Source organism: Taurulus bubalis, assembly GCF_910589615.1.
Source record: "Taurulus bubalis genome assembly, chromosome: 13".
Classification (NCBI taxonomy): Eukaryota; Metazoa; Chordata; class Actinopteri; order Perciformes; family Cottidae; genus Taurulus; species Taurulus bubalis.
Window position 1 is genome coordinate 13,553,264 of NC_136601.1, and position 12,767 is coordinate 13,566,030.

The 12,767-nt window shown below is 42.9% G+C and overlaps 2 protein-coding genes across 2 annotated transcripts; both read left to right on the forward strand.

Moving 5' to 3' along the window:
* The first annotated feature begins 263 nt into the window (after positions 1-263).
* LOC306746340 (macrophage migration inhibitory factor-like) lies at positions 264-2,241 on the forward strand. Its single transcript, XM_079229240.1, has 3 exons — positions 264-441; positions 1,675-1,847; positions 2,001-2,241. The coding sequence occupies exons 1-3, from the start codon at positions 334-336 to the stop codon at positions 2,065-2,067; spliced, it is 348 nt and encodes a 115-aa protein (XP_079085366.1). The 5' UTR covers positions 264-333; the 3' UTR covers positions 2,068-2,241.
* Positions 2,242-4,322: 2,081 nt separating this feature from the next.
* LOC306745928 (uncharacterized protein) lies at positions 4,323-7,988 on the forward strand (the record flags this gene model as incomplete). The annotated part of the gene is made up of 4 exons (XM_079228794.1): positions 4,323-4,626; positions 4,845-4,972; positions 5,992-6,052; positions 7,765-7,988. 4 exons carry the CDS (start codon positions 4,323-4,325, stop codon positions 7,986-7,988), a joined length of 717 nt encoding a protein of 238 aa, XP_079084920.1.
* Between the last annotated feature and the right edge of the window lie 4,779 nt (positions 7,989-12,767).

The window sequence follows — 12,767 nt, forward strand, 5'->3', positions numbered from 1 at the left end:
CCCTTCAGCACTGCACAATGATGCTTGAGGACACTGCGCATGCCCAGTACCGTAATTATCATGCACTCCTGCATCTAAAAAATAAAATAAAAATATGCAATATTTTTTCAACCGTTGCGGCGATCATTATTTCCCGAGGAAATAACAGAAATACTTGTTTGACGTCAGCAGAAGAGTCATCCAGGCGGATGGAGGCGCTGTGGTCCGTTCGTCACGTGGTCGCACGCTCCACAAGAGAAGTCTTTTCCACAGTCTGTAGGCAGCAGAGAGCGCAGTCCCAGCATACCATACACAGATTGTGAAGTAGAGACTTCACTAGAAAAAGGAGCAATAATGCCGATGTTCGTGGTGAGCACCAACGTGGCCAAGAGCGAGGTACCGGCGGCTCTGCTGTCCGAGGCGACGGAGGAGCTGGCCAAAGCTTTGGGCAAACCTGCAGAGGTAACTTATCCCTGCAGAATCTGTGTGTTCACTGTGAATCCAAAGGCTTATCTGCATTCCATATGGATCAACTCGATAGTTAACTTTTCTTTTCTGGATATACGACCAACCCCTGAAGCATGATCTCCATTTAACTGCAAAAAGTAGAGATTGTGCATTACACGAGTAAGGCTTCTTATGCAAGTAACGAAACATAGTCCTAACTGTTATTTGTAGAGATAGCATGGGTAGATGATTAACAGCTGATTCAGTAACAATATAAACCCTCGGGTTAAAAGCAAATCGTCTATTATGTCATACAAGCTGCTGCTGAATACTTTTATTAAAAGTATAACTCAGAGAAACATCCTTTTAGAAAGTTCAAAATGTATATTTTTGCCACAAATGTACAGTTTGTATCATTGTTAGGCCAATGTTCTCCGACACATACAACATAAATGGAAATAGACTGCACATCAAGTACATATTACAAATATGAGTTTCAATTGTAGTCAGGCCACCTGACTTTTGTTTCTGGTAATTGGAAGTTTTTGTGTTTGGAGTGTTGCAGGCTGATTCTAAAAGAGTTAGGTTTAATGCATTTTGATCTTTTTTAGCAGGAAATTTCAAGATATTTTAAACATTTCGCGAACCAGAATAATACAAATCAACATTTAGTAATACTACTGGAAAGTTTAATTGTATAAATATGGTGTTTTATATTCAGGAGCAAAGATCACGCCCCAAACTCGGCCAATCATCCGAGCCCTAACGCATCGAACCCGTTCACTTCTTCTTCAACTCGGTTCCCACATCCCTCCCCCAACCCTGTTCTTGTCTTCCTATTTCTCCCTCCCTCTCCCACAGGACTACAGGAACAACAGCGGACTCTGCACAGCCAGAGCTTCAGAAGAGACGGCCCCCCACTCACAAGTCTCCATCCCCGCCAGTTCCTGGCCACCGGACGGCGGCAGTCTCTCATCGCACCCCTCCAACCCTCTTTTCACGACCCTCTCTAACCTTCTCGTTCCTGCTCCTACAATCATCCCTTCATCCCTCGACTCCTGTCCGGTTCCTTAACCCGACCCTCTCTTTCCATCTCGCAATAACCCATCTGTAAACTCGTAGCGCTATTTCCGTGGTCTTTGTTAGTGAACTTCAGATTGGGGTTGCAGTGGGAAGAATTTGGATTCATGACGTCAGTATTTAAGAAGTCCTGACTTCTGTTTTGTGTCTCTATCTTGCATATAACAGAAATTTGCTGTGCATGTCAACGCTGACCAAATGATGATGTTTGGAGGAAAGGGAGACCCCTGCGCAATCTGCTCCCTCACCAGTATTGGCAAGATAGGCAGTGATTACAACAAGCAATACTCTAAGCTCCTGTGTGGACTGCTCAACAAACACCTGGGCATCTCCCCCGAAAGGTAGCAAACACACAGCAACCAGTACATTTACTGCACATAATAAAGGTGACATGATGACGGAAACGCACCTCTCAAATACCCCTGTGCCTCACATAACTTGCTTAACATGAATGTTCAATCTTATTAACTTATTTCTGTTTGTGTCTGTTTCAGGATTTACATTAACTTTGTAGACGTGGATGCAACCAATGTGGGCAAGAACTACACTACCATTGGATAAACAGGAGGGTAACCCACTGCAATAAAAGATAAATCCAGTATTGTCCTGTATGTATGAGCATAGTTAAAACAGGCCAATATACTGTGTGGCAATCTTATAAGCACTTAGCTGGACCCTTTAGTTTTCCACTGACCTTTTTTCCAAATAAAGTGCAATAAAGAAAACCCTGCAGACCATAAATGAATATCTGTTGTCCTTTATTGTTTGTCTGACAAAGTACTTTTTTAAATTTTTATTTAACTCCAGAAAACACATTTCAATGCACACAATCACAATACCAGGCTTCATCATGACTTGCCACCTCTCTGAACCATGTGAACTATTTAAAATATGATGAAGGAATAAATCAAAGCAACTTTATGAGACAGAGGCCCAAACAGTGTGAAAAAAAGCCGTTGATTATCTACGGTACAGTGCACTTGAAACTGTCTTTCCCAACTGAAAGCCTCAACCTTTGCCTGTCTCAAGTGTGTGCCCATGTTATGGAACTAAGGTGTGCCTATTGTTTGTGGACTAAGTGGGACTCTTAATATCAATACTCAAACGTATTTGTATTACTGATTACTTGCTATCTGAGGGGAAGCCAGAATTATTATTTTTTTGCATTGACATATTGCACAATTAAAGTAAAAAACAAACAAATTAGCCTTGGCATGCCTATAATAAGGGGGATATTTTATACTCATGTTTTTTTGGAGTTGTATATTTAATTAACTATTCTTACATTGTTCAGGTTGCTTTTACCGCTGGCGTATGTGTTTGTATATGGTGGATGAATAATTGTATTACGGGACATAACGTAGTTCTAGCAATATTACACAATGTAACCAACAAGATGTCGGACACATTATTTATGCAAACTGTTTGTAATCCTGGTCTGAACAACAAAGATTGCATCCTACCATATAACTAACTGTGTGTCCACCGTGTCACCACCAGGTCCCAGCTATCTGAACAACCAATAGAACACAAATGCTGCTTTCAAGGGCCGCTTTTAAATTCGGAACTTTTGAACAGTGAATTATTCTCAATTGAACAACATATCCACGTATCTACCACGGTTTACAACATATTTAATAAAATCTGTTTCCTTATACATGAAAGTAGACTATTACAACTTGTTTGTATAACTTAAATGACCGTATTTTTAATACCATCAATTTATTTGAATAGACTCATTCTGTACCAGATTGGTTGCTACAGCAACCGCCCGGCGAAGCAACTAGAACCGCTGCACATGCGCGGAGAGTCTAGTTACCTATTCCAAACAACTATTTTTTCAACTATATTGTTTCACATTTATATTGTTTAAAAAAAAAAATACTGAAGGATGCAACAAGTATACGCTTACCAATGCACTATATAGCAGTAGTGACGTGTTGCTGACGTCACCTGTCCCTCCCACTTGGGGATGTTGAGTGAAAATGGCGTATGCACATCTCCGTTAGCGTGTGTTTGCTACACGTTGACTAACTAACAATACACAGATGCGGCGGACTACGCATTGAGAGGCCAGATCTGGATAAGTCGTTGAACTGTTCGTGTAGCAAAGTGTCTGTGGTTCAGCTGAAGTGGATCATCGTAGAACTACTGTAGATCTCCTCGCGCCGAACGGTCAGTATTTCGCATAGATGGTCAATTGCCCGCCATGTGGACGTCATCAACGTCTCCTGGTGTTTAAACATATAGTCATGTGTTCGTGTGCGTAACGATTGCACGGACCGAAAGACCGTTCTGCTGTCTATCTTCACTGGTAAAGTGGTTGTGAACGAGGACGATGATCGGTTATTTATCTAGGTTTCATTCCTCAGTAGTGAGCCAGCATTGTCGTCCCGCGTTTTATTACTTGTGACGTTATTTTGTAGACATTTAATGGCACCTCTTGGCGCTAAATCGCGATGGTCATGCCTAATGCCACGTTAGGATTGTTGACCTGCAAACAGTCTTGCGGTGTGTGCTGTTGCTGATGAATGGCCCACTTTATGTACGTCTGCTGGTTATCCTTGAGTTAAAACATCACAGGTCCGTCGTCAATGCTTGAAACGGTACACTGAAGGCTGAGAGGCAGTTAGGGGGGTTGGTGGGGAAAGGAGAGCACCCCTCTTCTTGGGTTTAGTGTTCCTATGTAAAGAATACTTAAACTGATCTGTAATATCTCTGTTTAGGGGCACGTTGTGTTGGGAAGGGACATTACAGCAGCACACAACAGGCATAGATCCAAAACATCTGTAAGCTGCTCCCACCCGTCTTCAAAGATGTCTGACTTTCTGATGAGAGCGTTCAGGGCCCAGCTGACCACATGCATGGACTCTGCCCTGAGGAGAGCTGTGTTTGAAATAATGATGATCTTCGAGAGCAGTCTCCATGACCATCAAATGGAGCTGGCACAGAAAGGAGAAGAGGTTGCGCAACTTAAAATAAAGTTGCAGGGAGCAGAGGTTAAACTGAGCGAGATTGAGCGTCGAGGCGACAGAGAAACGGAGATGAAGAAATGCGAGCCTGAAGATGTCCTGAGCGGCCCTGAACAAACTTCTGATGTTCCTGAGATTGATTTTGAAGGTATGGCGTTCAAAGAAGGTGAATCACTTGACACAATATGTTGCATGTAAGAAATGTTCTGACTAAAGGTATTTAAGAGCAACATTATAGAGGAAACTAAGTAACCAGTTTCAGTTGCAAGTTTATGTGAGGGTAGCCCAGAAAAAGCCTTTTTAACTGCACGTAGGTAAATGTCAAACGAATCACAATATTCCATGTCTTATAACTTGTGTGTGTAGTACCTGATGACTGGTGTGCTCCCCTGGGCTTCGAGACTGCGACCAAGCAAGAAGAAGGCTTTTGTCCCAGTGTAAGACTGCGCCGGCTGTCCATCGCCCTCTGGCCCATACCGATCATCAAGCAAGAGGTGTGTAGCCGAACGGGGAATTCGAATGTGATGACATTTCAGTTTAGCATCGTGAACCAGCAGGGAAACAGCTGACGACAACCAGATAATTTATGGTATTTGAAGAGGCAGGCTCAACTATTTGTCAATGGGATCACACTGTTTTGTTGTTGTGTTGATGACTCAGTAATATTACAACAGAATACATGGAAGTTCAGAGTGGTCATCGGTCTGTACAAGACAAGCTTGTTGGTGAGATGGGCCGTCAAAATTTGATAAAGCTCCAATAAAGGCCACATACTTTTGTTTCAATGACTGGATCAAACACTGTGCATCCTTGTTTGATATACTTGGCTCACAATGTCACCACAGCCAGTTTTTTGAAGTTGACAAAATATCCTTGTGTTGTGCCAGCTTTTGAGAAGAACTTGCTTTCTATATTTCATAACCAATTTAAATGTAGTTCTTATTCTTACAGGCCAAGACGGCCATTAATTAAGGCAACACACCCTATCCTTGGGGGAACTCAATTTTGTATTATTGTGATATAAAGGAGCTGTAATTAACATTCAGGGCTTTAATATAGCAGTAAAAAAAGCCGCCCCTCCGGTTACCCCTCAGGCAAATGCTGTCAGCACTTTTGCCGACATGAGCCGCCAGGTCGCCGGTGACATGTTGAGAGCCAATTGAAATGCTCCTATGCTTGAATCTTGCCCTTAAAGGTTTAAGTCGATTGTGCTTTAAAACAAATCTTGTGTGCAGAGCCTCTGGTAAATATCGGATATAATTTTCCATTTTATGCGGGAGGAGTTGGCTCCAATCATTATTTTTGCTTTTCCTCAGCTGTACTGGGTTATAAGGAGCTACAATATCCATTTCATATTTAGGCACAATGATTGAAAGTCTCAGAAGATCCAAAGTTCATCTCACTTATTGTTGCCGACAGAGCTCTCCATGTACATATCCTCTTCATGCTTTGTGTTGGTAATCACTGAAGATAATACTGGAGAAAACCAATCGCTTTGGGTTGTTTATTTCAGGTTGTCAACCATGACATTGACTCCCATCAGCAAAAAAAGGGTCTCAGGAGATCCAGGAGAGGTGAGTTTCCTTTTTTATTTATTTATTCTTTCATTCATTATGTTGAATTGTAAATTATATTTATTATTGTCAGAATTACTTTTGTAATTGCCTCATTCGTTCGTTCATTCATTTACACATTTGCATTCACAGAAAGCTATTTCATGATTTCCAAGGCTTGTTTGTGGTGCTTACAGCAGTGTAAAATTTAATTGTGAGAAAATCAGCAGCATCATCTCTTTCCAGAAAGTGTAACCCTTACTCTGAATAATCCACAAAACACACTGGGAAAAGTTTCTATCGGGATTTATAGATTTTCTCACTAGAAACTTTACTGTGTTGTCAGTGGAATACCCAGAATACAAGTGGTGATACACAGTACTTGCTTTTTCCCCAATATGTTGAGTAGCAGACAAGCACCTGCATGCATTGTGTACCTGCAGGTATAAAAATGGTTTGTGCACTCTGGGTCAGATCTGTGCCATGCCTGGCTCACACCGCAGTATCTTCCTTGAGAACTTTTGGATTTGCACAATATACACATGGGTATACGTTGATGACACAAGCAGGGGTGAAAGTAGGCCAGCATGGTCCATTATTCTGCTTTTCACTGGATCACAGCTAAATTGTTTTGCTATGTTTAACTTTCACAGGCTCTTCGTTAAACGAGAAGCGCACACACAAGGAACAAGTAACTCGACGTCCACCGGTGAGAAACGACATGAAGAAATTGATTCAGGACATCAAACAGGAATATATTGACCCGACAGACGGCGCAGGTCCTAGAAGAAGAAAGAGACATGTAACAGGAAAAGAGCAAGAGAGTACGACGAAGAGCAAAAGAGAGAGGGGGGAAATCTCAGCCGCTGAGTCTGAAGAAAAGGAGACGGTGGAAAATGGCAGTGTAAAAAGGTACTCCTGCAAGTTTTGTAAGAAGGAATTTGATACAATGTTTGGCCGAAGTGTGCATGTGCGATCACACAAGAAGTGCAAAGGTTGCAAAAAGGAGTTTCCTTTTCCAAGTGCCCTTGGGTCTCATAAAGCCTTTTGCAAAAAACTCAAGAAATTGTTGGCAAATAAAGCTCAGTCCACTAACCCTCCAGAACCTGAGTCCTGTGATGAAGACAACCTGGCTGCTTCGAGCAAAAAACAGGTGATTGTTAAGAAGGAAAGGACACCTTCCTCTAACAACAACAACAACAACAACAACATCAACAACAACAACAGTAAAGCATCTATCCAGAAAGATGGGCCCGCCAAAAAGTACTGTGTACATTGCAACAAGATGTTTCGCAGCGGTTGGATGATGAGACAGCATGAGCGTGTTCATACTGGTGAGAGGCCATACCGTTGCAGCGTGTGCCCAAAGAAATTCCGCGTTAATCAGGCACTCAAAAAGCACATTTTGAGAATGCACAAAGACCAAACAAATATCAGTGAGACCAATGAAAACCAAGCAAGGATCAAGCCTTCAGAGGAACCTGACGATGGAGGCGAGGATTTGATGACTTCAAGGAAAGACACAAGTCAAGCGATCAGCCACAACAAAGTTAAGATAGATCGCGATCCAGACCCAGGGCAGTGTTCAAAATGGAAAACCATGGGGACGCGCTACCCTGATGGTTACCGCTGCGCATTGTGCCAGAAGGTCTCGAAAAACAAATACCTGTTGATTGAACACTTTCGCACCCACACAGGTGAGAAGCCCCTCAAATGTGACCGTTGTTCTGCAGCGTTTCGTTCTCGTGGGCAGCTAAGCATGCACAGGAAAAGCTGTCCTACTCCTCTCAAGGTGACCCAGTGTGAGAAGTGCGAAAGGAAATTCTCCTCTCAAACAAAGTACACTGACCACGTGTCGAATTGTCACAAAGAGCGCCCTAATTTATGTAAGTTTTGTGGAAAAGGCTTCTTCACAAAAGGTCGCCTCAGGAACCACGTGGAGCGTTACCACAAGTAAGCCAGTATGGAGTTGGGACCACTTGCCTGTGGACATTGAAAAACTGGATATTGTCGTTTATGCTCTTGCTGATTGATGGAGGGGTTTTCCCCACTCGTAACCCTTTTTGAGTTTTTTTTTTTTTTTTTTTTTTTTTTTTTTTTTCATTTTTAAATGTTATAATAAGATGTTTATAGAAATCACATCAGTATTCCCCGTCTTGGTAAAACCAGTAATACAACAAAAAAAGGAATCTTGTGTCGTCAAAGTTCAACATAACTTATTGTGTCACTTCAATCTAAAGTAAGAGCATAGATATTAAAACATCAGTATCTTTGTCCATTGATACTGTAACGGGCTCCAGTCCCTCATTAAGTATCGTTGTTCTACCTTTTTTTTTTTTTTTATTAGTTTTAAAAGTTGAGCCAAATATTTCTTAATGTTCTGGATTTTTAACTAATGGGAAAAAGGCGATAAACCCTTTCTGGAAATGATTTGGTGGAAATATGAGTTTCTGGCTAATTCAGTGACTACTTGGCAGAACGAGGTCATTTAAATGCTCCACTGCCTTAAAGTAGACTTGCTCCTTGACTACAGTGTCGGCTGCAATGGTCTAACTAACGCAGACTGAAAGAAAAGCCTTGGTAGAAGCTGTATGACACAATCTCTACCAGTTAATAATCTGATCTCTCACATTACATAGAATACCCTCAAATGCACCAGCCTTTTTTATTTTTATTTGCTGAAGGTAAATGTGAAGTCCTCTGTACAAAGTTGTCTACTGTTTGCCTTAATCACAGATTGCGCTGTTTGGTATCAAGTCTCCCAAGTTTTTGCAGAATTCAAAACCACGTCACGCAAACAATCTTTTAGATCACTATTGTCTGGTGATGTGCTTGGTTGTGGAGGCAGACTTTTGGACTCATCTTTGTAGAATGTCTTTTGTTACTTTAAAGATATCTAAAACGATTACATTGTCTTGCATTCAAAATGATTGTTATTTCATCTGATGCTCATCATGAAGTCATTAAATAAGCCAAAACAAAAGTTCACATATTTTACTGTTTTAGCTGTTCCAAAGGTTGTTTTATTTTGTATTGTTTGTACACTTGTATCTACATGGGGTGAACTTACAACCCTACTGCTCTTTATTTTCTTTAATATAGGGGATAAAGTATAATTGTGTTGCTAGACTTAGACATTGTTGACATTTCCCCCCAATAAAATCCCTATTTTATACTTTGCCTTGCATGATTTTATGAGTAATATTAATGGAGTTTTAAAAAAAAAAAAAAAAAATTCTTCTTTTCTTTATTTCTACTAATATTAATTTTACACCTCTGAATGTCCATCTTTTCAACGCCACACATCTATTCGGGATCTCCTCTGATTCCTGCGGCACCTGAATCCCGCAGCTTTCCTATCGCGAGACTTGCAACTCACATCACAGACATCAACCTGCTAGCAGGACGACGAGCCGCCGCATCTTTGAACGCGACTAAAGTGATTTCATGGATCAAATGTCAGCCAGTGACCGGCGTCCCGCCCTGCGTGTCTGGTGACCTCCATTAGCTTCAGGGCTCCCACTCACACGGGCTCCGCCTCGCTGGCTCCCTTGTTGACACGTTAGCTTCTAAAACTAGCTAGCATCGCCTGCTCACAACATGTTGTATGGTCGCTAGCTAGAAGTTGACTGTTCTAACTAACAGTAGCGTTAGCTTATCAGATACAACCTGGGCATCGTAGCTTTATAATATTTGACAAAAAATACAGTACGGTTGTTTAATTAAAGCCAACTGCTGTCATAGATACATATTAGAAATGGACTAGCTACTTAACATGGCAATAACTCATGGCAGCCCACAGATGTAAGGGCAGAGGAGTGGACAGCGGTCACGTTGGCATCATCGTCCCTCAACGGTCTCTGGAGGAAACCCGCAGTGTGTTTAAAACGTCATCACCGAAACAAAAGACGATGGAATCGGCGAGGAGCAACTTCCACGCTCAGCTGGCCGCCGTCATGGACTCGCTGCTGGCGGCCGCTGTGTGCGAGATCGCCAAGATCTTCGAGGGCAGCCTGTGTGAGCAGCAGGCGGCGCTGACGCAGAGGACCGAGGAGATCTCCGTTCTCCGAGGCAAGCTGGAGAAAGTGGAGAGGAGGCAGAGGGCAAAGGGGGGAGGGAGCGAGGAAGGGGAGATGTCGTCCGGAGACAGTTTGAGGCTGCAGACCCTGGCAGGATCAGGTAATACAGCTCACCTGTTGATACTCAAAGTCAGGAGTTCATTTCATGGACTACTTTGGTCAGAAAAGTATTACAAAATGGACATGTTGTCCAGGTCAATTCTGTATTTGAATCCTGATCCGATGTGAGGGTCCTGGGACAGAGGATGTCGTTTGTGTACAGATTGTAAAGCCCTATGTGATTTGCAATATGGGGCTATACACAATTAATGTAAGTAAAATGTATCCTATAGGCCAGTGGTTCTCAACCTTTTTTCAGTGATGTACCCCCTGCTTTGCGCCTAACAACCGCAAAGCATTTTTGGTTGAAAAAAAGATGTAATACACAGCGCTGCTGTACCATCAGTATCTAATAGAATATAGAAAATGTGGTTTATGTACTTACACTTATAACGTATTGAATATTTGTTAAATAACACCTTTTTAAAGGATTTTTTAATGGATTCCATTTTGCCACGTACCCTCAGGTACCCTACACGTACCCCCATTTGAGAACCACTGCTATAGGCTGCATCTCAAAACAATTAATCTTTTTTTGTTTTTGTTTGATCTATACCTGCTCATCAACATTTTTTGTCATCACTTATCAAGAGGCTACTGAACTCACACGCTTTACTGATGTACTTTTTTTGTTTCACAGGATTGCATGTGGGAAAGGATACGTCTTCTCATTCAAAGCCAGAAGAAGGACTCAGCCAGAGCCTCAGTGAGCTGAAAGAAGAGGTCACCGGCTACAATGGCACTTTAGTAAAACACGAGGTCAGACCCTGCCCTCTATGTTTCAAAAGTTGGTTGTCCAATAAAAACTGAAGTAATAAAGCATTCATTATTTTTGAAGCATCCAGTAATAGTACCAACTACCATTTGCGGTAGTTAGTACTTATCTTACAAACCAGTTTTATTTATTCTCCACAGCATGCTGGATCTCAACCTTCTCTTGGGTCTGTCGCAGTCCAAGTCCCAGACGGAAGCCTCACTGCTGGGGACCAGAGGCAGATCGTTACCCTGTCTGGCTCACAAGCCAAGGCCAAATGTAAGAAGTTACAAGATTATACTCCTGCTATTGACTATTTAGCATGTTCAATACTAGAGCCAGATGGCCTTGCAACTCTTTTGAGTGCAAAGGTATCCAGTGTTTCCTACAGGATTTTGTGAGACTATGGTAGATGGACCTGAGATACTTATATTTACCTGGGTATTTCTATTTCAAGGGAAATGTTGTACCTTTAACTTCACTACATTTATTTGACCATACTAGTTGCCAATTACTAGTTAGGCTACTTTGCAGATTCAGATTCTTAATACAAAATATATATCAACTAATAAACTATGACGCATTGTTAAGTAGTATATTACCCAATTATTAAGTATGAAAATAATTAAAATGAGTTTTACTATAGATGGCGAGATGAAAGTGCATTAATGTTCCTTTTCACACTAATTTCTCTGCAGTGTCTCATTGGGATCAGGACGGTGCCGATCACAGATCTCTCCAGGATCAAGCCTCCACCCCTTTTCTCTCAATCTCCCAGAGCGGACGTTGCTCCCCCAGGCCTGACCCAAGCCTCGCTCAACCAGGGGAGTGGTTGCCGGGGTTAAACGCCACACAAGGTGGGGTGTCGGGTCTGGAGAACCTGCAGACGGATGGCACCAGCTGCTCTGGTCCAGCTAGCAGCAGCACTGCTGCTAGCTGGACCAGAGCAGTCTCCGACGAGACCAGCAATGAAGATGATGACAGCTCCTTCCCTTTCCTGGACCAGGAGCCTGAAAACCACAACTCCAATCAGAACTCGGTGCAGGGCCAGGGCGGGGAGCAGAGGGGGGCTCGGCAGGTTCAGCCTCAAGCCCCCTCTGGAGAATCACCATGGAGACCCAGAGACGACAGGGGTGGGAGAGGCCCCATCAATCACACGCGGCGGCTCACCACCTTCGGCAATAGAGACCCTCTTCGACCGCAGTCCAATTCACAGTCGCTCGCGCTGCGACACACAAACACTCTGAGCCACCCTCCCGCTACCGGCGGAGGGAATGGACGGCCTTACACCTGCCCATACTGCACCAAGTGCTTCACCTACCCCTCCCACCAGCGCAGACACCTGTTACGCCACACAGGAGTCAGACTGCATCCCTGTCAGTTTTGTGACAAGAGCTTCCTCACTCCGTCAGAGCTTACTGTGCACACTCGCACTCATACGGGGGAGCGGCCTTTTGGCTGCGCTCAGTGTGGTAAACGCTTTGCCCGCAGCGGGAACTTGAGAGCCCACCAACGGGACGTCCACATGGGGAAGAGGCCCTTTGCTTGCACAGAGTGCGGGAAGAGATTCGCCCACAGGGGGAACCTGAGGGTGCACAATCACAGAGTCCATCAAGGAGATCCCTACTACATGGACGAACAGCAGGAGCCCGACATAGGCCCGAATCCCATTTGAATAGTTTGAAAAAAGTAATTGCTCTGCACTTTAATTTTGTTTGCAAATTAAACCTTAGGAAACCTTAACTTATTTCTAAACACTTAACATGTTCTTGTTTTATTTGTTTGTTTGCTTTTTAAATTTCAT